Source organism: Bubalus kerabau, chromosome 13 (assembly GCF_029407905.1).
Source record: "Bubalus kerabau isolate K-KA32 ecotype Philippines breed swamp buffalo chromosome 13, PCC_UOA_SB_1v2, whole genome shotgun sequence".
In the NCBI taxonomy this organism is placed as follows: Eukaryota; Metazoa; Chordata; class Mammalia; order Artiodactyla; family Bovidae; genus Bubalus; species Bubalus kerabau.
In genome coordinates, this window is record NC_073636.1 from 71,174,730 (window position 1) to 71,198,171 (window position 23,442).

The 23,442-nt window shown below is 46.7% G+C and overlaps 1 protein-coding gene and 1 long non-coding RNA gene across 2 annotated transcripts in view; one reads left to right on the forward strand and one right to left on the reverse strand.

Annotated features, from left to right (window-relative positions):
* Positions 1–6,567: 6,567 nt before the first annotated feature.
* LOC129625231 (histone H2B type 1-C/E/F/G/I-like) lies at positions 6,568–6,948 on the reverse strand. Its single transcript, XM_055543343.1, has one exon. It carries the CDS (start codon positions 6,946–6,948, stop codon positions 6,568–6,570), a length of 381 nt encoding a protein of 126 aa, XP_055399318.1.
* A 1,165-nt stretch (positions 6,949–8,113) lies between these two features.
* Positions 8,114–23,442, forward strand: part of LOC129625956 (uncharacterized) — a 70,659-nt gene continuing 55,330 nt past the window's right edge. The window contains exon 1 of the long non-coding RNA XR_008701670.1: positions 8,114–8,483. This is a non-coding gene — a long non-coding RNA (uncharacterized LOC129625956). The remainder of the gene's footprint in view (positions 8,484–23,442) is intronic.

Genomic DNA, 23,442 nt, shown 5'->3' on the forward strand with positions numbered 1-23,442 from the left:
TATTGAGACACCTGGGCAGTCCTACACCACCAGCCAGTGCCTCCTTAAACAAACCTGACTATCTGTATGAGTTGGGATCATCACAGTGGACATTTGTTGACCAAGTAGTGAATGCACTGATGCCCTCAGAATCTACTGAGATGTTGGAGCCTGTTTGCCCAAGTATGAGTGACCCCAGAGAACTACTCATTGAGTTATTGTGTCTATTTTTCAATAGTTTTATTTCTCTGTCTCTGCCTTTTCTATCAGTGTTTTTAAATGCTAGAGATGGGAGGGATTTCAAAGATCATTCCTCAGTAGATCGTTAGCACGTGTAATCACTCAGGTGTGCTGGACACTCTGGATTAGATGAGAAACAATCTTTTCCCTCAAAGTGGGAACAAGTTTCAGCCTCATTTTACAGATGACAAACCAATTTGGCAACATTTCTCAGCAGAGCCATCATGAAAAGGAAAATAAAGAAAGCTAATATATAGTGACAGCAAAAGATTTCTTCAAGATAGACAGGCGTGGATCCAATCTGAACCTTTATAGCATCCCCTGGGCGCCATGTCTGAGTTAGTTCATGATAGACATAGAATCACCTGCTTTCCCAGCCTCACTGGCAGTTCAAGATTCCTCTGACTCATCAACACACTGAAAAAGATGTTACTGTGAGCTGATTCCCTCTACAGCAACCTCATGCTGCTCATTTAAGTGTTGATTTATCCTCATGCTGCTCCTGCTGCTGCTAAGTCACTTCAGTCATGTCTGACTCTGTTTATCCTCATGAGAGAATAAGAAATGCAGTGAGTTGAGAATGACCTGTACATCAGCTTGGAGGAATCTTGCTTTCCTGCTTGATGCAAAGAAATTGGGCTTTGGAGACCTCGGTCTCCTTCCACCTCTGCCACTAGCTCTCCACGGGACCTTGGATGTGTCATCTAATCTCTTAGGTATAATTATTAATTTTATTCTGGCACATTCTTCAGCAGGATCATTCATTCATCCAGCAAGCATTTTTATAGCACAGTACATCAGGCACTGTTCTAAGTATTTCACAATCTTCCCAACAACACTATGAGATGTGTCTACTATGGTTATCGCAGTTTTACAGATAGGGAAAGTGAGGATCAGAGAAGCTAAATAACATGCCTAAGGTCACACTTCTAGTAAATAGCAGACCTGGGATTCTAAGCTAAGCAGTCTGGTTCCATTTCTGCCTTATACACAGTTGCTACACTGAGGGACAGAATGTTCTGGAATTCCTTCAAAATGGAATTTGACTCATTGAAGTAGGCCTGGGGAAAGAGAGGAGGGAAAGAAAGAGGTGCAGACTCAAGAGGAAAGAGAAAGGCACAAGGAGGGATGGGGGGTCGTCCATGAGAGGGGTCATGAGGTGGAGGAGAGCAGGCTGGCTAGGAAAGTAATGATCACCCTAAAACCTGGGCTGGGGACAGTCTTCAAAGAAGATAATCCCTCCATTAAATGGCCTAGGAGAAAGTAGGCAGAGGAGGGAGCTCTCGGGCAAATGGATTTATTCTAGGGACAGACACTTATCATCCAAGAGACAGTGTGATGGTAAACAGGCCATCCATCCCCACGCTGATCGGGTTCTGGGAGAGGAGGTCAGGGGCAGGGAAGTGTCAGGCCACTCATTCCTTACTGCCTGAGCACCTGGCAGGTGCCAGAAATGGGAAAAACTATATAAAAAGACATAGTCTTGCCTTGAGGTAGTCATAGTCCAGTCCTGGGGGGAAGAAGACAGATAAAGTAAGAAGCATAATGTCTTGATCATGAGAATGATTATGTATGAGGCAAGCTCTAAGATTTCTTCCAGGGATTCCCTGTCTCTTGAATTCACATCCTTGTGTGATCCCTTCATTTGAGCGTAGGTTGGATCTATAGACTTAACTTCTAAAGAATAGAATACAGTGGTCATGATGAATGTTGCATCTGAGATTAGGTTATAAAAAGACTGTGGCATGTGGCATTCCTCTCTCTGTCTCTTTGTATCACATGTGCTGAGGGAAGCAAGCTTCCATGTTGTGAGCAGACCGATGCCCCTAAGGCGTGGTGGGCAACTGAGGCCCTCTGTACAACAACCCACGAGGAAGTGAAACCTGTCAACACCAACCACAGGGGTGAGCTTGGAAGTGGACCTGCGGCCCTAGTTGAGCCTTGAGATGACAGCAGACCAGGCTGACACCCCCACTCTAACTTCAAGAATGACCTTGAGCCAGACTCACCCAGCTAAGCTGTCCCAGAAACCCTGAGATAATAGATACTTGCCATTTTAAGCTGCTACATTTGGGGTTGATTGTTACACAGCAATAGATAACTAATACGTGACAGCATAAAAGGCTTTTCCAGAGAAGCCTTATAGAGGAAGTTATAGTCAAACTGAGATGTAAAGCAACAGATTTTGCCAAGCGAGAAAGGGTATAAACTGGAATAATCATAGAAACCAGAGTAAATAGTCAAAATTTGAACTGGATGGTATGTAGAGTGTCTCTTAGGTGTGTTTGGGGCAAAAGTGGGAGATGAGGCCAGAAAAGTGAATAAGTGTATAACATAGGCTAAGGAGTTTCAACTACAAAATCAGATTTCCCTTCACGAATTACTGTGCAGAGATTTGGGTGGGTTATCCGAATGAAAAAGTAAAGGAAGGCCAAGAATCAGAAAAATCTTTGGAATATTGGACCCTTTAAGCCTGTAAATTCAGCAGCCTTCACTGCAACTGATTTTCAAGGCTACAGTCCTCTCTCCCTCAGGAGTTTTATTTTATTCTTCGAATCATTCTTTATTGTCATTAATGTTATAATAAAATGTGATGCATGTAGCTTATTTCATGATTATGGGGCCCAACCAAAGACTTACTGACACTGCACACCCCCCACAGCCTCAGACATAGATCTTAGGGGTCCCTTGGAACTTCTGCACTTCATGTCATAGATATGGAAAATGAAATCGGGAATAGACCCTTGCCCTCCTTCTCATAGCCTGTAAAGGGCTCCTACCCTATTTATAGCTTAGTTGGGGTTATAATGCAGTGGTTAGTGGGAAGGTTGTGAAGTCAGAGAGGCTTGGGTTAAAATCCTGGTTTTCTGCACCATCTTAGTGAGCTTGGATAACTTAAGCCCTCTGAGTCTCAATTTCTTCACCTATAAAACATGGATTGGAGTTGTGCCAACATTACAGGTTGTGGTGTGGATTAAATGAGATGACATGGGTGGAGGGGTGTGCCTGGACAGAATATCCTTGCCAGGAATATTGGTTACCATTATCTGTGATGCGATGGAAGGTTCTCTCCCACTCAATCTTATTTTCTTTGTCCTACCTTTCCCCTGTTGCTGACTATAGAATGATTAGGCATATGAATCATGACTCTAAGTCCTAATTACATGTTATCAGAATCCGTAGACTGGATGTACTATTATCTGTGGCTGTATATCAATTTACCCCAAAACTAGGTAGCTTACAATGACACATTTATTATCACACAGTTTCTGTGGGTCAGGTATCTGAGCACAACCTAACCTTGGCTTCAGGGTCTTTCAGAGGCTGTGGTCAAGGTGTTGGCCAAGGCTAGAGCCTCATATGAAGGGCTGACTGGGGAAGCATGGCTTCCCAGATCACTTCTTGCTGGCAGGGTTCATTTCTTTGAAGGCTGTTGGACTGATGGCCTCAGTTCCTTGGTGACTGTTGCCTGGAGGTCACCCCCAGTTTCTTGCCAGGAGGTCATTTCATCAGAGCAAGCACACAAGAGTCAGAGTGAGAATGCCAGCAAGAGAGTCATGACCTTTTCTTTTTTGGTTATGACCTTTTGTAACCTAATCTCAGTGGTGGAATCCCACCATATCTGCCATATTCTATTTACTAAAAACAAAGGACTAGAATGTCCTGGTGGCCGAGTGGTTAAGGATCCACCTTTAATGCTGGGGACATGGGTTCCATCCCTGCTCCAGGAAGGTTCCACATTCTGCAGGGCAACTAAGCCTGTGTTCCACAACTACTGAGTCCTGAGCACCCTAGAACACATGTTCCACAACAAGAGAAGCCCATGTGCTGCAACTGGAGAGTAGACCCTGCTTGCTGCAACTAGAGAAAGCCCATTTGTACCAATGAAGACCCAGCACAGCCAAAAATAAATAAATATATTTTTTGAAGAGTTTCCACAATACTAAAAAAAAAAAAAAGAAAGTGAAAGAGTGGATCCAGCCCACACTCAAGAGGTGGGGATTACAGAAGGACACACATGTATCAGAAATCACCAGGGACCATGTCATGAGCTTGCCTACCATGCCAATGGCCTAATTTGCATATATGTAAAACCTACAGCCAGACGGGTAGAAGCGCAGTTGGCATATATAGTGATATCAGCGTGGTAGGATTTACAGAGGATAAAAGCTCACAGCTCAGTAACACTTGCTCCCATGGCAGGAGTCCATGCTATCTCTTGCTCTCCAAACACTTGAAGATTGAGTCTCTGTTCACAGACTCTGGTCTTCATTGTGATAAGCACCCTCAGGTAGGGTCCTCTCCAGAGTGATGGCTGAAAGAGCTACCAGGAAAAGAGGCTGTCTCAGCACTGACCTAGGGGTTAAGTACCATGACCTTCTACCCCAGTCCCTAATCTCTCCTCTCCTCTGCCCAACTGTGTGTGGGGGTGTGCATTAATAAGAAGGGTTACTTTAGATCGATGAGATTATTTTATACTGCGTGATCTTTTGTTATGTTGAAAAATCCTATGAGAAGTTTAAATTACTTGATGAGGCTGCTTCTGGTTGATTTCCACTTTTAATATCAAAACAAGTGGGGTGAATGTAATGAGGTTCATTATAGATTTAAGACCTTTCTGGAGCTTTTTTTTTTTTTAAACATTTATTTATTTCTGGCTGTGCTGGGTCTTTGTGGCTACAAAGGCTTTTCTCCAGTAGCGGCGAGTAGGGGCTGCTCTGTAGATGAGTGTGCAGGCTTCTCATTGCAGTGTCTTCTCTTTTGCAGAGCATGAGCTCTAGGGTGCTCTGGCTTCAGTAGTTGCAGCTCCCAGGCTTGAGAGACTCAACAGTCATGGTACACGGGTTTAGTTGCTCCGAGGCACATGGGATCTTCCCAGATCAGGGATCAAAACAGTGTCTCCTGCATTGGCAGGTGGATTCTTTACCACTGAGCCACCAGGGAAGCCTTCTTCTGGAGCTTTAAGACTGGTCATTCTCTCCATTCAGACTCTGTGGTCACACGTCCACTTAGTCCATCAGCAGGTCTTTGAATCCCAATCCCATCAGAGCTTTAGGACCCTGTTGGGAATTTCTCTGAAGCTGGCTCAGGGGTGAAGGTTCACAGAAGGAAAGTGACCTTGGAATCCAAAGCAGGATTGGGAAAACAAGTGGAGTCCCCACCGCTCAGATGCCACGTTGAGCATCCATCCCAAAGGCATCTCTCAAGAAGCTCATATTACGTCTGAGACACGAGAGGTCAGCTAAGCCCACATTCAAATTTTCATTCAGTGTCTCCTCCAGTGCTCACTGCTCTCTCAGGTATGTGTCCTTCAACTAACTATGCGGTCCTTGTCCCTGTGTGTTTACAGAATTTCATGGCCTCTGCATAACAGTCAGGAGACGTATACATTATTGACTGCAAATTATGAAGTATGAACTGAGATCCAGAGAGATGCAGTGACTTAGGGAGCAGGAGGCTGAGCCAGGGCTGGAATTCCAGTCCATGACACTCCAAATTCTAAGTGAAAGTGAAAAGGGAAGCTGCTCAGTTGTGTCCGACTCTTGGTGACCCCATGGACTGTAGCCTACCAGGTTCCTCCGTCCATGGGGTTTACCAGGCAAGAATACTGGAGTTGGTTGCCATTTCCTTCTCCAGAGGATCTTCCCAACCCAGGGATTGAAGCCGGGTCTCTCACATTGTAGGCAGACACTTTACTGTCTGAGCCACCAGGGAAGTCCAAATTCTAGGAAGTTTCCAAAAGAGAGCTCAGGACCAGCTCACAAGAGCCAGGACTTCTAATGAGTCCTAATCATGGAGGATAGTGTCCACATCTGTCATCCCTGGAGATGGCTCTAACAAATGAGGATCTAGAGACCCCCTCCCACCCTGGCCTAGTCTTGCATCCTCCCCTCCCACAGCCCAGCCAGTGCTTATCCACCCCCCAAGCTTCAGCTTGGCGGCCACATCTCTGACATGGCCACCACACCCCAGTCCCTGAGAAGGCTCCTGCCACAACACAGATGCATGGGGTTATAAGTGTTTGTCTCACCCCCAGAGCATGCATTCTGGAGGATAGGAGTTGGGTCCCATCGCCAGCACCTGGCAGAGTGCCTGCTACCAAACAGGCACTCGGTAAAAGTGGCCGGAGCTTAGGGGATGATGTAGCCATTTCCCAGCAGGACCTCCCAGAACTGGTTGCTTTAAGTGAAAGTGAAAGTGAAAGTGAAGTCGCTCAGTCGTGTCCGACTCTTAGCGACCCCATGGACTACAGCCCACCAGGCCCTCCGTCTATGGGATTTTCCAGGCAAGAGTACTGGAGTGGGGTGCCATTGCCTTCTCCGTTAACAGCGGCAAGGCATATTATATTTACCTGGAGCTGGTATACTTGGTGATAGCCTTAGTGCCCTCGGACACGGCGTGCTTGACCAGCTCCCCAAGTAGCAGCAAGCGCACGGCAGTCTGGATCTCCCTGGATGTGACAGTCGAGCGCTTGTTGTAATGCACCAGGCACAATGCCTTGCCAGCGATGCACTCAAAAATGTCGTTGATGAAGGAGTTCATGATTCCCATGGCCTTGGACGAGATGCCCGTGTCTGGATGGACGTGCTTCAGCACCTTGTACACGTACACGGAGTAGCTCTCCTTGCGACTGTGCTTACGCTTCTTGCTGTCCTTCTTCTGGGCCTTGGTCACAGCTTTTTTAAAGCCCTTTTTAGGGGCAGGAGCAGACTTAGCTGGTTCACACATGTCTATAATGACAACACCCAACTGAAATGATGCCCTGAGTTCTGTGTTCTCTCCATTACAGCACCAACCTCACTGGTGGCCGTAGAATGTTTTTTCAACTGGCCTCCTGCCTTAGTGTGTGTTCTTCCCAAAGTAGACCTTGAGATAAAGGTCTGGGTGCAAGTCGTTTATGGGGGCGGGGACAGCAGGATGAACTGTGACTGAGGGGAGATGGTGAGCAGGGAGCAGGTTCTGGCTGTGTAACTGCAGCTCCATTACCCTGGAGTACTGGGACAGGTGAGATGGAACCCAGCTCAGGATTGATGGGCTGGGGTGAGGAAGCTCAGAAATGCACCAGCCAACTCCCCTTCCTCAGTGACTTCTCCTGTTCCTGGGCCACTAACTCCCCAGCACTCCCTGCAGCCATTGGTGCACATGGAAACCGTAGATGACCTCTGGGGTAGGACGAGGGAATGTGAGAGCGAGGTGTCAAGAGAATCTGCTTGCTTCTCATTGGGTAGCAAACGCTTTCATAAGACTCACAGCTGAAACTTATTGACAGCTTGCTACATGCCAGGCAGTTCAGTTCACAAAGAGTCGGACACGACTGAACTGAACTGACTGAGACCCCTAGATCTGCAGCTGAAATGACTTATTTGGGGGTGGCTATGGGTTGCCAAATATACAGGCTCGCCCTTTTTGTGATGATGTCAGAGCTGAAAGGACCCTCTCTTGTAGATCCTCTGTCCAAGTCTTCATGGTTCAGATGGGAAACTGAGTGTGGCAGTAGGCAATCAATCCCCCAGAACCACACAGCAGAACCGATGGGAAAATCCGGTTCTCACTTATGCACTGATAGTTTCCATTAACACACACATCTTTGGAGCCTCCCAGTGAACTGTGCAAAGGACATCAAGTTGGTTCTTCCCCCGGCCCCTGGCCTCATCACCTTCATCTGTAGACAGCAGAGAGATGCTGCCTTGCTGTGCGGGCTGTGAGGGTAAAAGGAGTTGGCAGATGTGAACCTGCCGCTGACCGCCCAGCCCCCAGTTGGTGCAGAGTTCACGTGGCGCTGACCCCTAGCGCCGATGCAGCCTAACCTACAAGGGATTCTGGGCCCACAGCTGCAGCCAGTGATGTGGGGCGGGCACAGAGGACCCTCCCACCAGAAGGAGGAGCCTCTCATAAGCGCTCTGCTCCTTGCGTGCTGAGTGGCGGCCATCAGCGGGAGCTGAGAGGCAAATATCACCCCCTGGTTTGTGAGCAACGCCCAACAACGTCCCAGGAGCGAGGACTGGAGCAGAAGGGGAGAAACAGACAAGGGCGGCCACCCTGCTGGGACAGTCAGGCAGAGAGGACCTGTAATTACCGTGGGACTCCCGGAGAGTTTCTTGGTCTCTCTGCTCCTCCGTCCCCACCTGTGAAATGCACGATGGAGTGAGACGGCTAAACTGTTGTGATTTTTGCGATCTTGGGACGTGACAACGTGTCATTTGACTGCGTTTGGCAAAAATCCTCCTGCTGGCTGGAGGCGCATGGCTTGGAGGAAGACGGAGGTGGGTGATCGTGGTTTGACTCGGTTCAGCTGTTGTGACCAGGTGGAATGCTGGGCGAGGCATGGATTGCTGTGGCGTGGGAGGCGTGGCCCTACCTTCTGGGAGGGAAGGGGGCTGCAGGCCACCAAAGCTAACATTGATGGGCCCTTCTGAGCACTCCGTCTGCTTGCATTCACTGCATCACCACCAGGCCTCACGGACTAGATAGGGGATGCCTGAGGGAATTGTGAAGGAGAAGAGGTTTGAGCGGGTCCTGGAAGGATGGGTAAGGTGGAATGCGGGTGGAAGGGCACCTGCCTTGGGGCAGATGCAAGGGAGCAGGAATATGATTGAGCTAGGGCAAACATGGAGGGCTCCAGGGGGAGAAATCTGGCCGTGGTACTCAGTGGGAAGTGGCTGTGAACGTGGGCAGAGAGGAGCGTGGGATTTGCACTGAGTGCTGGAAAGGCTTCCACGGCTCCCTGAGTACCCTTCTACCCCCTCCTCCGCCCAGGTATGGAGTCCTGCTGTGTTTTCAGGGTGTGGGGGGGATGATGAGGGGAGTTGTCTAACTACAGAGACTTGGTTGCCTGGATTAATCTGCCTCCTGTTTTGCTGCTGAGAGCACAGTCTCCAGAGGATATTTGTTGCTGTTCTAGTTAAGGTCCAAGTGCTCCATTCTTCAAGGGAAATATAGCACAAGAGACATCTTTAGGTTGTGTGAGAGCGTTCAGCCGTGGGAGATAGCCAGGACAGAATATGGGAGTCAGGGTAGAGAGTTGGGGTGTTTGGCAGTCAGGATGGGCTGGCCTGAGGTCTGCTTATCTGGATTTTTTAAATGTTGCACAAAAGCCCCTTTTGCCTTTCTTTGTGGTTCCTAGCATTTATGGACCCAAAGATGACTATAGAGATCTGAACATCTCTCAAGGAGCTCTTTAGGATGTCTGCTGGCTTCCTTCATGGTCCAGATCCAACACCATCAGGGTTGGTTTTGTGGTTCATACTGAAACGTCACCAAGATGTTTTACAAAATGAGTGCAAAACAGTGTAAATTGAGAACTCAGTTTCTTAGTAATAACATGTATTTAGTGTGTTTGGAAGGAAAACAGCCTGAATTATAGGCAAGTGTGATGATCAAGATCTGACATAAACATATCAACAAAGATGAAATGCAGACACAGAAATCAGGAAAGCCTTTCTCATACCAGGCAGGGCATGTTCCCATGCCATCTCCTTCCCTTGGCAGAGCTGGCGGGACACATCACAGGCTGGCAGGGGCCGGGCCTTTGGCTAACGGTGCAGGCAAAGCCTGGGTTGCTTTGATCTTTGGGCCCTGAGTCACCTGGAGGAGGCGTTTCAGTGCTGTGTTTCAGATGCTGGGCAGAGCCTTTGCGCCTGGGACCAGGGGCTTTCCAGTGGGCGGGGCTCCACAGATTTGGCCAGACTGCCTGCAGCGGCTTCTCCTCCTCCTGGCTGTGCTCACAAGGGATCCTCAGCTTCTGAAACTCAACTCATATTCTTTTTGGCATCTCCTGCTGACTTCTGTATTGGTTTGTGCTCACTTTCCCTCTTTAACCGAAACCATCTCTATTTACTGATTCTTGGTGCTGAAAAAGCTCAAGTACTGACCCTCCAGGCTTCTGTTTTTGTCTTCTTTGCCCAGGTCTGTGATTTCCTGGGTATAAACAATGCTTGATCTGGTTTATAGCAATTCCTAAGGATTGATTGCTTTTTAAAAATCTGCCAAAGAGAAGTGCCTGGAATGGCAATTATTATTTTTATGAAACAGGGCAGAGATGTTGGGCCTGGTGAACACTTTTGCCCACTTCAGGGGAAGGTTGTAGGCAAGGTGGGGGTGTCTTTAAGTCAAAAATTTCTCAGCCTCTCTGAAAGTCCTTAAGAGCGAAGGGTTGTTTTTGCTTTCTTATGTTTTAATAGCTCTTGTCTAGACATTCAGGAGCCTTGTGATACGTAACATGGCTCAGCAACGTTTATTTATTTAATAAAGCACTTTTGCATATATCAGATTGTAGTGGTTTAGAACCTACGTTATTGAAGACACATATTGAACATATTGAAGACACGCTGCTCACATTCAAGTAATGGGCTTGCTGTTGTAGGCTGTGTACCCCTGAGAAACTCGCTCTCCCTGGGCTCAGGTTTTTGTTTTTGTTTTTTTTTTTTTTTTTTTTTTTTCACAAAATGGGGGCAATAATATACTTAAGTCACAAATTATTGTGGGGGTGGATAATAAGACATGTATCTAGTAGGTCTACATAGGCATCGACGAGTACTACTACTGTAATTATTATTACATTTTCTCTCATGGTCAATTGTTTAGGCTAGAGGCATGATCCAAATTATGCCGGCTCCAGCTGCCGCTTGCATGTGCACCAGCCCCAAGCCCCATAAGCTCACCTGGGCCCCTGGTGTTTGGAGAGCTCCCAGGGGCCACCTCACCTGCACATGGCATCAAGCCCACTTCCTGGGTCACACACATGTCCTGGCAGGCACAGTCTTTGGCTAATCACCCCTGTCCCTCTCAGTCCTGCCAGACACTAGGGCGGCTTCATTGGCATCTCCAGGTGTGACTGCCTCTTGCTCTGCTCAGACAGTCTGGGAGTCCTTCCAGAACCATTGGAGGGGCCAGAGCCTCTAACTGCAGCGTGGTCCAGAGTGGAGCAGGGAGAATGGCTCGCTGCCTGCGGATCTGCACTCTTGACACAGGGCTCAGCCCTTCCGAGGTGGGAGATTTCCACCTCCCTCCCGCCAAAAGAAAAGCCACCCTGCCCGACATGGGTGAGCAGTGGAGGTTTTTCTGGAGATAAGACCAAGGATGTGCTTTCATTCCCAGTTGGTGTGGTAGTAAAGAATCTGCTTGCCAATGAGACACAAGAGATGCGGGTTTGATCCCTGGGTTGGGAAGATGCCTTGGAGTAGGAAATGACAGCCCACTCCAGTATCCTTGCCTGGGAAATTCCATGAACAGAGGAGCATGGCGGCCTACTGTTTGTCACATCACAGAGTCGAACACGACTGAGTAACCGGGCACACACACGCAGCAAACCATCTCAGTAACACTCTTTTTTTTTTTTTTTTTTTAAAGCATACTCAGATTCTCTTCCCTCTCATCTTCTGCTGGGAGGCCTCCCTCAGCCTTTCTCCTTCCCTTTCCTTTTACTTATTTTTGGTTATTTGGAATCATTTCCATGCTTTGCCTGTCCCCTGGTATCTTGCTCACTTCGACCCCCAAGGGGCCCATCAGAACTGCTTTTTAACACAGGAGACCCCTGGTTATGAACGAGTTCTCTCTCATACCAGCTGCTGAGAACCATTTCTTCCTATGTTGCACAAAATGGGGTTACCACACCTTGGGGGTCATTGCCTTCTGCCTCGCAGACCAGCTTTATCATCAGTGTTTTCAACTGTACTCAATTCTGGATTGTCTTCCAACTCACAGCAGCTCATGCTGCAGAATTTGCTTTGTCCAGTGCCAAGCCCTCCTGACTTAGAGATGCCCATGGTGTGGTGTTGGGCTCTCTGGGGATGGGTGGCCCCCTCCCCACTGGCTACAGTTGTCTTTACAACAGGGGTTCCATGCCTTATGCTACAGTTACCCATTGAGAATACCCCGTGATGGCCATCCTCACTTAAGACCAGCCCATCCCAGTCTGTACCTTCAGGAAGGTTACCAAAACTCCCACCCTTTTACTGGATCCATGTGAGGGGCCATGACCTCAGAGTACTCAGGGGTCAGGCCATTTGTGCCCCAGCTTCTACCCATTTGTGGTGAAAGGTCTTATCTGGCTGGATCACAGAGCACCTGCATCTCAATTACCTGGTGAATGTGGAAAAAAAAATTGCCTGGGCTTTCCCAAGACCTAGCAAATCAGAAGCTTGGGGGTTAGGGATGAAGAACTTGAATTTTTAACCAGAGTCCTAGCTAATGCTTCTACACGCCAAGGTTTGAGAATCACTTCTCTAGACCCCTCAGAGCCCCTTGCTGAGCCACTGTGGACATGGCATGTGAGTGAGAAATCAGCTGCTGTGTTAAGCCACTAAAATTTCAGGATAAATTTGTTATCACAGCCTGTGTGCTATGTCGCTTCAGTTGTGTCCAACTCTGTGCGATCCCATAGAATGTAGCCTACCAGGCTCCTCTGTCCATAGGATTCTCCAGGCGAGAATACTGGAGTGGGTTGCCATTTCCTTCTCCAGGGGATCTTCCCAACCCAGGGAGTGAACCTGCATCTCTTATGTCTCCTGCACTAGCGCCACCTGGGAAGCTGTGTTATCACAGCCTAGCATTACCCCTACCAATATCCAGGCTAAATTCATCATCTCTCAGTGTGTGTAATGAGATTTTCTTCAAGCTCCAGTAACAGTGCCTGGTGACCCAGTCCCTGATGGCAGTGGGTGGGGCTGGGACACCAGGGTGTCAAATGTCAGGGGTGCTCACTCTTGAGTCTGTCCCAGTGCAGGGTCAATCCTGGGGAGGTAGCACCTCATTAAATTTCACACCCTGGGATCTTCTCTTGCCTCACCCTGGTCCTGGCTCTGGAAAGGACCTTGGAAGAGCCCAAGCTATTGATCTATGCGTGGGTGTTGGGAGCTCCTGCTTCTTTCAAGGAACAAATAAAAATGATCTATACCTGCCCCCTCCTTCATGCAGCCAAGACTTGCTGACACACGCCTGTCAGGGCTAGGCACTAGCTGTGACTAACCTGAAAGTGCAAGTCGCTCAGTCATGTCCCACTCTTTGCGACCCCATGGGCTATATATATAGTCCATGGAATTCTCCAGGCCACAATACTGGAGTGGGTAGCCTTTCCCTTCTCCAGGGGATCTTCCCAACCCAGGGATCAAACCCAGGTGTCCTGCATTGCAGGCGGATTCTTTACCAGCTGAGCCACAAGGGAAGCCTGAGAATACTGGAGTGGGTAGCCTATCCCTTCTCCAGGGGATCACACAGTCAAACGAGGAGGCAGATGAATAAGGAAATCATGGGGCCGTTGGTTCTGAAAGGAGGGGATGAGCCGAGAGCTCGGGAGTCGGGACGAGGAGAGGCCAGCTCAGCTCCCCTGGCAGACGACCATGGGAGAGCCTCACAGAGTGGTGCCCCATGCTTGTGCTTGGAGGAGGGTGGGGTGAGTGTAATTGATGATGCTCATTCAGATACCCCAGTTGGCTGATGATTTGTAACAGGGCTCTCAACATCACTGAAGCACAGACTTGGTCTGGCTTCCTAGAGAGGGTGATTCCAGAACACTCACCCACGGAGGAGGGCACATGCCAAGTGCTGGTGCCTGGTCATAGGAAGTGCTCAGGAAAGGTCATTTCCATTGACTGGCGTTGAGCTGTGGGAATGGTCAGAGGGGGAGAGGAGGTGAGAAGCTCTATTATGAAGAAATTGATGAGAATTATTAAAAATCTTAGTAATATTAAATGAATATTTAGGATTTGCCAGGCATGGGCCTGAGCACTTTACCTGTACAGAGGTCACCAAAAACCCCCTGAGGGGGATGCTTGTATTCATCTCCCGTGCCAGCTGTGATAAAGCACCAGAAACATAATAGCTTAAAACCGCACAGACTTACTGTTCTGCGATTCTGGAGCTCAGGAGTCTGATTCTCACTAGGCTAAAATCAAGGTGTTGGCAGGCCTGTCTTCTTTTTTGGAAGCTCTAGGGGAGATTCATTTCCTTGCCATTGCTAGTTTCTGGAGGGCACCTGCATTTCTTGGCTCGTGATCCCTTCCATCTTCAAAGCCAGCAGTATCCGTTGAGTTCTTCTCAGCTGCCAACACTTTGGCTCTCCCCTGCCTCCCTCTTCCCCCTTTAGAGATGCGTGTGTTTACATTGGGCCCACTAGGATCATGCAGGCTAATCTGTTTATCGTGAGATCAGCAAGCTTAATTCCATCTGCCGTCTTGATTATCCTTTTTTAGGTGACTTGACATGCAGATCCTTGAGGATTAGGACATGGACATCTTTGGGGAGCCTTATTGTGCCTACATGAGAAAGTACTGTTAATGAAAGAGGTGTTATTAAAGGAAAAACAAGCGCTACAACCACAATTAGAAAGTTGACACCATTGACTTATTTGTCAAGGGAAGACATGCAGTGGAGGAAATTCATCAGGTGGCTTCTGGAAGGGAAAATGTCAGGGGGTTTTATGTGTTAGGGAAGGGAAGTTTGTTACTATGTTAATTAGGAATTGCCATTTGCACCCTGGATTGGATAGATGCATCTCTTGGTTTGTACATGGTCAGTTAATAAAAGTCTTGCTGAGTATTGGTCAAGACTGAGCCTTCAGTTAGGTCTATGGATGGTCTTTTGATCTGGGGTCTCTCCAAGTCCATAGACGGTTTATTAGCTGCAGCTGATAATAGCCAGGGTGGTAAGACATAGCACTCAGTGCTGCTGCCCCAAATGGAAGGGCCTTCTTTTATCTCTTTTTGCTCTCAATATACAGATGAGGAAGCTGAGACCTAGATAGGTCATGTTAACTAGTGAATAGTGGAGCCAGGATCCAAACCCGCAAAGTCCGATGCCAAGTCTCCCTTATTAACCACTTCGCTTCAGGACCCAAACTCTAGGCTTGCCTGACACACGTCTCCTGAATCCACCCAAGCCAAGGCAAGAGGCTGCCAATGGAGAATTCAGCAGTGGCTCTTGCTGGAGATCAAGAGGCCTGATGGGAAATTCCGTGCCTATGCTTGCCAGGAGTTTTGGGAAAAGCATTTCCTGAGAGAATGGGGACATTTGTAGATGAAACTCACCAACCATCAGGCAGTGCCTCTTGCAGCAGAAAACATGATCAGCTTCTGACATTAACCCCGGGGCAGGAAGGAGCAGCTCATTAAGCTCTGGCGGGGATGCTGACAGCCGCAGACGGGAGACCATGTTTATAAATGACTTAGAGTGGGGACCAGTGACACCTCATTACAGGCGCCCATCAAGGGCCTCTGCTTCCCTCTTCATCTTCCGCCATCAATCTTCCAGTGCAGAGCCTGTAATTAGGACCTGCATTGACTCTTGATCAATTTGTTTTGTTAGGCTAAGGAGGAACACAGCTGGTTACGTGTACACACTGAAAAGGTTGTCATATGAAAGGGTGTGTGTTTGTGGGGGAGGGTGGGGATCGGGTGGGGGTGTACCCAGGGTGCCTGGCTCGCCTGCAGCCACAGAAACATGCCTAAGGGACTCATTTCCTCTGGGGCCACCATGGCGGCCAGGGATGGCAGTTCATATCCCTGAAATGAGCTGGGGTATCTGATACCGTCATTCATGTATCACATGGAATCACTGGCTCCCATGTACTGAGTGCCTCCTGTGAGCCAGGCCCTGCACTGTACCATGTGAGCTAATTCTTATATCAGACCTACCCGGCTTCTCCGGGGGAAAATGGAAATTTAGTGTGAAAAAATAACTGGCCAAGATCAAGAAAGCCCTGTTTGCGAGGTTGCCTTAAATTGTTGTTTTGTTTCATCACTAAGTTGTGTCCAACTCTTTTGCAATTCCATTTACTGTACCCGTCCTGCTCCTCTGTTCATGGCGTTTCCCAGGCAAGAATACTGGAGTGGGTTGCCATTTCCTTCTCCAGAGGATCTCCCCAACCAGGGATCGAACCCATGTCTCCTGCATTGGCAGGTGGATTCTCTATTACTGAGCCACCAGGGAAGCCCTACATTAAATATATAATGTCTTTTAATGTATACACTGTTGATACTAGGAACTCTCAGCTCAGTGTTGACGTAAATGGGAAGGAAATCCAAAAGAGTGGGGATATGTGTACATGTAGAGCTGATACACTTTGCTGTGTTGTAGGAACTAATGCAGAATTGTAAAGCAATTACACTCCAATTAAAAAAATCGACGACATAGTGGACCAGGAATGGGAAAAGATCTTTGGTTCAGCCCAGTGGGGGACACTGCCGTGTCTAAAGAAAATGTATTGACTTGATGGAGTAAGGGTCAAGGGCTAGAATCAGCCCCAGTCTAGCAAAGAGGAAGCCCTGAAGGCTGTTGTCTGAGAATGTGTGATCTCCTTTGGGGGATTGCTGTCAGAGAGTTTGCTGCAGAGATAAGCACCTCCTTAGACCATCAGACTCTCTCCATCCAGCTGGTCACTTCACCCTTGTCGCATAGCCAGCTCCACTTGCATTGAGTCCAAATCACATGGCAATGGTCTGGTGATGAATTGGCTTCCCCTACAGATTCCCTATGGATAGATAATGGCTGATTTAGCCATTGCACTTATGGTGAATTTAAATGATGGCATTTGGGTATATGCATCAACTTATTGTAAGCTTGGTGAATGAGAGTCTAGCCTTAAGGGATGGCCACAACATTTAGTTATGGATAAGGACAAGATCCTGAGCATTGAGGCTACAGTTAAACAGCTACTCTTAATCAATTATCCTGAGAAATTTGTCCAATGTCTTTCCTGAGTGATACTGGGTCCTAGAGGCTCATCTTAAAATCCATGGCCATTACCTTTTAGTATCAAGGGAAGCAGGGCTTGATATCACCTTTCTAGTCTTTTTAAAAACAACTTGTTTTATTGAAGTATAGCTGATTTACAATGCTGTATTAGTTTGTGGTGGACAGCAAAGTAATGCAGTTATTGTTATGGTTATTCAGTTGCTCAATCGTGTCTGATTCTTTGTGACACCATGGACTGCAGCACACCAAGCTTCTCTGACCTTTACCATCTCCCAGAGCGTGCTCACACTCATGTTCATTGAGTCAGTGATGCCATTCAACCATCTTGTCCTCTGTTGTCCCCTTCTCCTCCTGCCTTCAATCTTTCCCAGCAGGGTCTTTTCTAATGAGTCAGCTCCCTATCCATCTCTCCTCCACCTCACCTTCCTAATCTTGATCTCTTGGTACAGACTTTAGGCAATGAAGGTTCTGCCCTGGAGAAGATGCGATGGAAAGGGAGGTGGGAATGAGGGCTTCAAGATCTCCCAACTCTGCGCGGGAGAGGAAGACACCAGGAGTTGGGCTCTCCAGTCTGCTCTCTGGGTTTTATAAGTTGAGGCTCAGAGTTTGACTCATTCCTCGGTCCTCTCTCTAAGGAGCAACTCAGAGGCTGGGCAGGGCCAGGGGGCCTAGGCCCTGAGGGAGGTAAGAAAATGATGTTCAGTTCAGTTTAGTCACTCAGTCATGTCCAACTCTTTGCGACCCCATGGACTGCAGCACCCCATGCTTCCCTGTCCATCACCAATTCCCAGAGCTTGCTCAAACTCATGTCCATTGAGTTGGTGATGCCATCCAACCATCTCATCCTTTGTCATCCCCTTCTCCTCTCGCCTTCAGTCTTTCCCAGCATCAGGATCTTTTTCAGTGAGTCAGTTCTTTGCATCAGGTGGCCAAAGTATTGGAGTTTCAGCTTCAGCATCAGTCCTTCCAATGAATAATCAGGACGGATTTCCTTTAGGATTGACTGGTTGGATTGCCTTGCAGTCCAAGGGACTCTCAAGAGTCTTCTCCAACAACAGTTCAAAAGCATCAATTCTTCGGTGCTCAGCTTTCTTTATAGTTCAACTCTCACATCCATACATGACTACTGGAAAAACCATAGCTTTGACTAGATGGACCTTTGTTGGCCAAGTAATGTCTCTGCTTTTTAATATGCTGTCTAAGTTGGTCATAGCTTTTCTTCCAAGGAGAAAGTGTCTTTTAATTTCCTGAAAAAAGGATGAACCCCTGACTAATACAGTTCATAATAAAAAATCAGACATGATGTTTTTCTTATGGGAAAAGTCAGTTCTTCCTGAATCTTGAGGAGGAGCCCAAATATAGGCTCAGAATATGCCTGCAAATTCTCTGATGGTCCTCATATTAAAGTGGGGTCTGTCCCCTTTCCTTGAACCCGGATTTACTTTGTGACTGGATGACCAGCAGAGTAGGATGGAAGTGTTGCTTTGTGACTTGCAAGGGCAGGTCACAAGGGGAGATAGAGCTTTCTCCTGGTTCTTTTGCGATAGTCACATTTTGTTCCCTCAACCATGACATAAAAATACTGAAGCTGTCATATTGTGAGGAAACCCAGGACACCTGGACGTGAAGGAATACAGACAACCCACCATCCCTCTGCCCTGCCTAATTCCCGATCCACAGAGTACGTGAGCATAATAAAATAGTCGTTTTAAGACCCCTAAGTTTTAGGGTAGTTTTTAATGCAGCAAAACATAACTGAAATGGTTGCTGATCGTTATGGCTTGGAATTAGACCCTTAAATTGTTTGAGCCAAACAGAGCCAGACAGTGTCCACCTCGCAGGTATGTGATGTTGAACCTCCCAGCAGGCAGTAGGTTCTTAGCAAATCATGGTTTCCTGCCATTCCAGAAGGCCCTTCCCATGTCTCTTGGCCTGTTCTTTGGAGAACAGGGACCTTAACTGCAAAGTCAATAGGGAAGTTTTACATGGGCTCCACTGCCTGTTTCTAATTAAAATCATAAAACCCCTCTGTTAGCACCTTAATAACTTCTGCTAGGCTGAAGGCAAGTTTCATAAATAGAATTCTTAAAGGAAATTTGAAGCTACTTCTATAAAATAAAGAATCAGCCCCCAGGGCCTAAGTGCAGTTAACTGAAAAAAAAAATATTTCCCCTGTTCCTAGGGCAGTAGCTCTCAAAGTGTATTGGAATCTTAGCTTGCCAAAAATGCAGATTTCTGGGCCCCAACATGAAGTAAATACTTTTGTGTGACCTGGAAATCCTGATTTTTAAACAAGCACCTCCATTCCATTGAATTTTTTAAAAATAGCTTTATTGAGATACAATTCATATATCATACAATTCACCCATTTAAATTGTACAATTCAATGATTTTTAGTATATCTGTAGAGTTGGGCAATCATCAGCATAATCAACTTTGGAACATTTTCATCACTTCAAAAAGAAATCCTATACACATTAGCAGTTATCTCCCCATCCCTCCCTACTCTCCTTGCCCTAAGCAACCACTAATTTACTTTTATCTCTGTAGATTTGTCTATTCTGGATATCTCATATAAATGGAATCATATAATAGGCAGTCTTTTGAATGCCTTCTTTCACTGAGTATAACGTTTTCAAGGTTTAGCCGTCTCATAGTATTATCAGTACTTCATTACTTTTTACTGAATGATATTCTCTTTTATGACTCTATCACAATTTATTCATTCATCAGTTGACAGACATCTGGATTGTTTCTACTTCTTAGTTATTATGAATAATGTTTCTCCAAACATTCATGTACAGATTCTTACATGGATATATGTTTTCATTTCTCTTTTCATTTTTCTTGAGTATATATTTTCCCAGATTGGAATTGCTGAGTTATATTGTAACTCTGTGGCCAATCCTTTGAAGAACAACCAGACTGTTTTACAGAGTGGCTGAGCCACTTCACAGTGGTCCCCACCACGTACAAGAGTTCTAGTTTCTCCACATCATTGCCAGTACTTAGTATTATATGCCTTTTTTGAGTATAGCCATCCTGGTGGGTGTGAAGTGGTAGCTCATTGTGTTTTGATTTGCATTTCCTTAATGGCTAATGAGAGCATTTTTCACCTGCTTATTGGCCATTTTCCTATCTTTTTACGAGAAATATTTATTTAGATACTTTGATCTCCCCCTTTTAAACTGTGGTAAGAACACTTTATATGCGATCTGCTCTCATAACACAATTTTGAATATACAGTATTGTCATCTACGCGCACGTGGTTGTACAGCAGATCTATAGAAGGTATTCATCTTGCCTGACCGAAACTCTCTGTTCATTGACTTGGAACTCTTTCTTTCTCCCTTACCCCAGCTGCTGGCAACCACCATTCTACTCTGCTTCAGTTGGTCTATTTTTAGATTCTTCACATAAATAGAATCTTACAATATTTGTCTTCTGTAATTAGCTTATTTCACTGAGCATAGTGTCCTCCAAGTTCTTGCATGTTGTTGGATATAGGAGGCTTTCCTTTTTTAAAAAGCTGAGTAACGTTCCTTTGGGTCTGCATACCACATCTTCTTCATTCATTCATCAGTGGACATATAGGCTGCTTCCACATCTTTGCCATTGCCAATAATGCTGCACTGTAGATGAGAATGCAAATAAGGCACAAGTTAATGGGATGATATCCCATGTCCATGGATCAGAAGACTTAATATTGTTAAAATGTCCATACTATTCAAGGGATCTACTGATTCAATGCAGATCCTATTAAAATCCCATTGGAATATTTTTTCAGACATAGGAAAAATACTCCTAAAATTCATATAGAACCATAAAGGATCCGGAGTAGCCAAATCAATCTTGAGAAAGAAGTACAAAGCTGGAGCCCTCACACTTTCTGATATTAAATTACATTGCAAAACAACAGTGATGAAGACAATGTGGTACAGATATAAAAACAGACATGAGCAACGGAAAAGAATCGAGATCCCAGACATACACCCATGCATAGATGATCAGCTGTATATATGGACCTTTGATAAGAGTGCCAGGAATTCACAATGGAGAAAGGATAGTCTCTTCAACAAATGATGTTGGGAAAACTGGATATCCACATGCAAAAGAATGAAGTTGGATACTTATACACAAGAATCAATTCAAGGTGGATTAAAGACAAATATGAGGCTTAAAACCATAAAACTCATAGAAGAAAACATAGGGAAACATCTTCATGATATTGGTCTTGGCAGTGATTTCTTGAATATGAAACCAGAACTACAGGTAACAAGAGCAAAGCTAGGGAAATGTGACTACATAAAATTAAAGAGCTGCCCAATAATGCAAACAATAGACTGAAAGGCAAAAGTATTTTCAGACTGTATCAGATAAGGCATTAATATACAAAGTATATAAGGATTTCTTACAACTCAATAGTGAAAAACCCAAATAACTAAATTTAAACATGGACAAAGAACTTGAATGGGCATTCAAATAAGACATACCAATGGCCCACAGGTATGTGAAAAGATGCTCAACATAACTAATCATCAGGGAAATGCAAGTCAAAACCACAGTCGGACATCATCTCATACCTATCAGGATGGCGGCTGTTTAAAAAAAAAAAAAGCAAAGGTAACACGTACACAGGAATGTAATCGGTGCAGCCATTATGCAAAGCGTATGGAGATTCCTCAAAAAAATTAAAAATAGAACTACCATATAATCCAGCAACCCCACTCCTGGTTATATATCCAAAAGAATTAAAAGCAGAATCTCAAAGAGAGATTGGCGTCCTATCACATGGAGACTCTGTATTCTAGGTTTCAGAGCTCAAGGACCCTCTAGGGAAGGGAGGGTGCTCCAAGGGGGATGGAGAGTGCTGTCCCTCCGGGAGCTGATGCAGAGGTCCGGGTGATGCTCCCAGTGTGGTGCTCCCTCCAGTTCATCATTGTAACTCAGGTGCCTCCATGTCCCTCCACCAGCCTGTGGATGGGCAGCTCATGACACCTCTGCCCACAGAAGAGCTCTGAGCCCCCGTCTGCACACTGAGCAGGCATTCTGCCTATTCCTAGGACTCCTCTTGATTTGAGAACTCCAGGGGCACTTGCATACACAGCCTGAGTATTTCCACTACTGCCCATCTGTGGGTCTCAGTCACATCCCTTTGTTGTTGGTGAATTTAGCAACTGTTCTCTGAGTAGAAGGGTGTCGCCCCTTTCCTATCTCTTGAGGATGTAGCTTCGTGCATACAAGCGGAGCTGCTACCTGGGATCATTCTGCTTGTCTTGGGCCCTTGACCTCTTCCAAAGGGTGGATACATTTACCAGTGATTCCTATTTTAAATCCAGGCACTGTTCTGTGCACTTGATGTGAATACCTCTGTTTTCATGGAAGCTGGCTGAGGCTCAGAAAGGTTAAGTACCTTGCCCAAGGTCACTGAGCTTTTGAGGGGGCAGAGACTGGTTTTGAACTCAGGAAGTCCAGCTCTGAGTCGGCTCTCAAGCACCCTCTCCCTCTGAGTGTTGAGCCTGACACGCTGTGAGCTGGAATGCCTCCCCAGTCCGACCATGTGATCCCAGGGACATTTGCCTCACCAGACTCTTTTCTGTATCTCCAGCACTTCCAACAGTGCCTGACACACTGCAGTCCAGCAGATGTTCCTAGTGAAGGAGTGTGCCTGTCCTAAGGTGTGAGTCATAGCAGAGCTTTTATTCCTTGTGAAAATTTTCGGTGTAGCCCTGACTGGACCAGGAGGAGAGCTGCTCCTGTCTTTAGTCACAGAGGGGGGTGAGGGGCGGAGAAGTTCCTGCCCATCCAGGGGAGGAAGAGCTGTGCCTCTGACTGAGTCACTGTGCCCCCCGAGAGGGACCCGCTGCCTGTTTTTGACAAGTCAAAAGCAGGGCTGGGAATTATGGGTGATCCAAAAACACAAATTTATGAAAATAGCACTCCCTGTGGAGAAACACTGGCTCAACTAGGAAGAGAAAAGCGGCACTGATGCTCCCTGCTGAGAACTAAATGGGAGAAAGAGAGCTCCTGTGGCTGCTGTAAATGCCTTCCATGGGAGAGGCCCGGAGATCATCTCCAGGATGCTGTGAGGGGCACTGATCCTATCTCAGCTCCATCACCAAGACCAGTGGACAGGCTTGGGCACATAGTCTGATCCTGGCTTGTCACTCACTCTGGCCAGAGTATCAAAAGTGAGCACAGCCTGGATTCTTCCCCAACACCTACAGACAGCAGAGGGTGTCAGCTGATTCATTCCAGTGGTCTGTACTGGGGGTCACAGTCCTGTTACTGAACCAAACCTGGGTTTTCTCACCTGTGTGCAGTAAAGCCAGTGGCACCTGACATCTGTTGATGGTGCTGAAGGGAAGTGGAGCATTGATTGTAAGGAGTCCAGGCAGCTAGTGCTCAGAAGGCCTGACTTCTCCAGTGGCTTTCGGGGAAAGGTTTTTAAAGACAGGATGAGGGAGGGGGTTCAGGGTGCAGGATCAGCTCATGGATGTTCTTCTGATTGGTTGTGGGGAGGTAATCAGGAGT

Excerpts from the sequence above, each read along its gene's own strand:
- LOC129625231 (XM_055543343.1), bottom strand. The coding sequence starts at position 6,948 with ATGTGTGAACCAGCTAAGTCTGCTCCTGCCCCTAAAAAGGGCTTTAAA.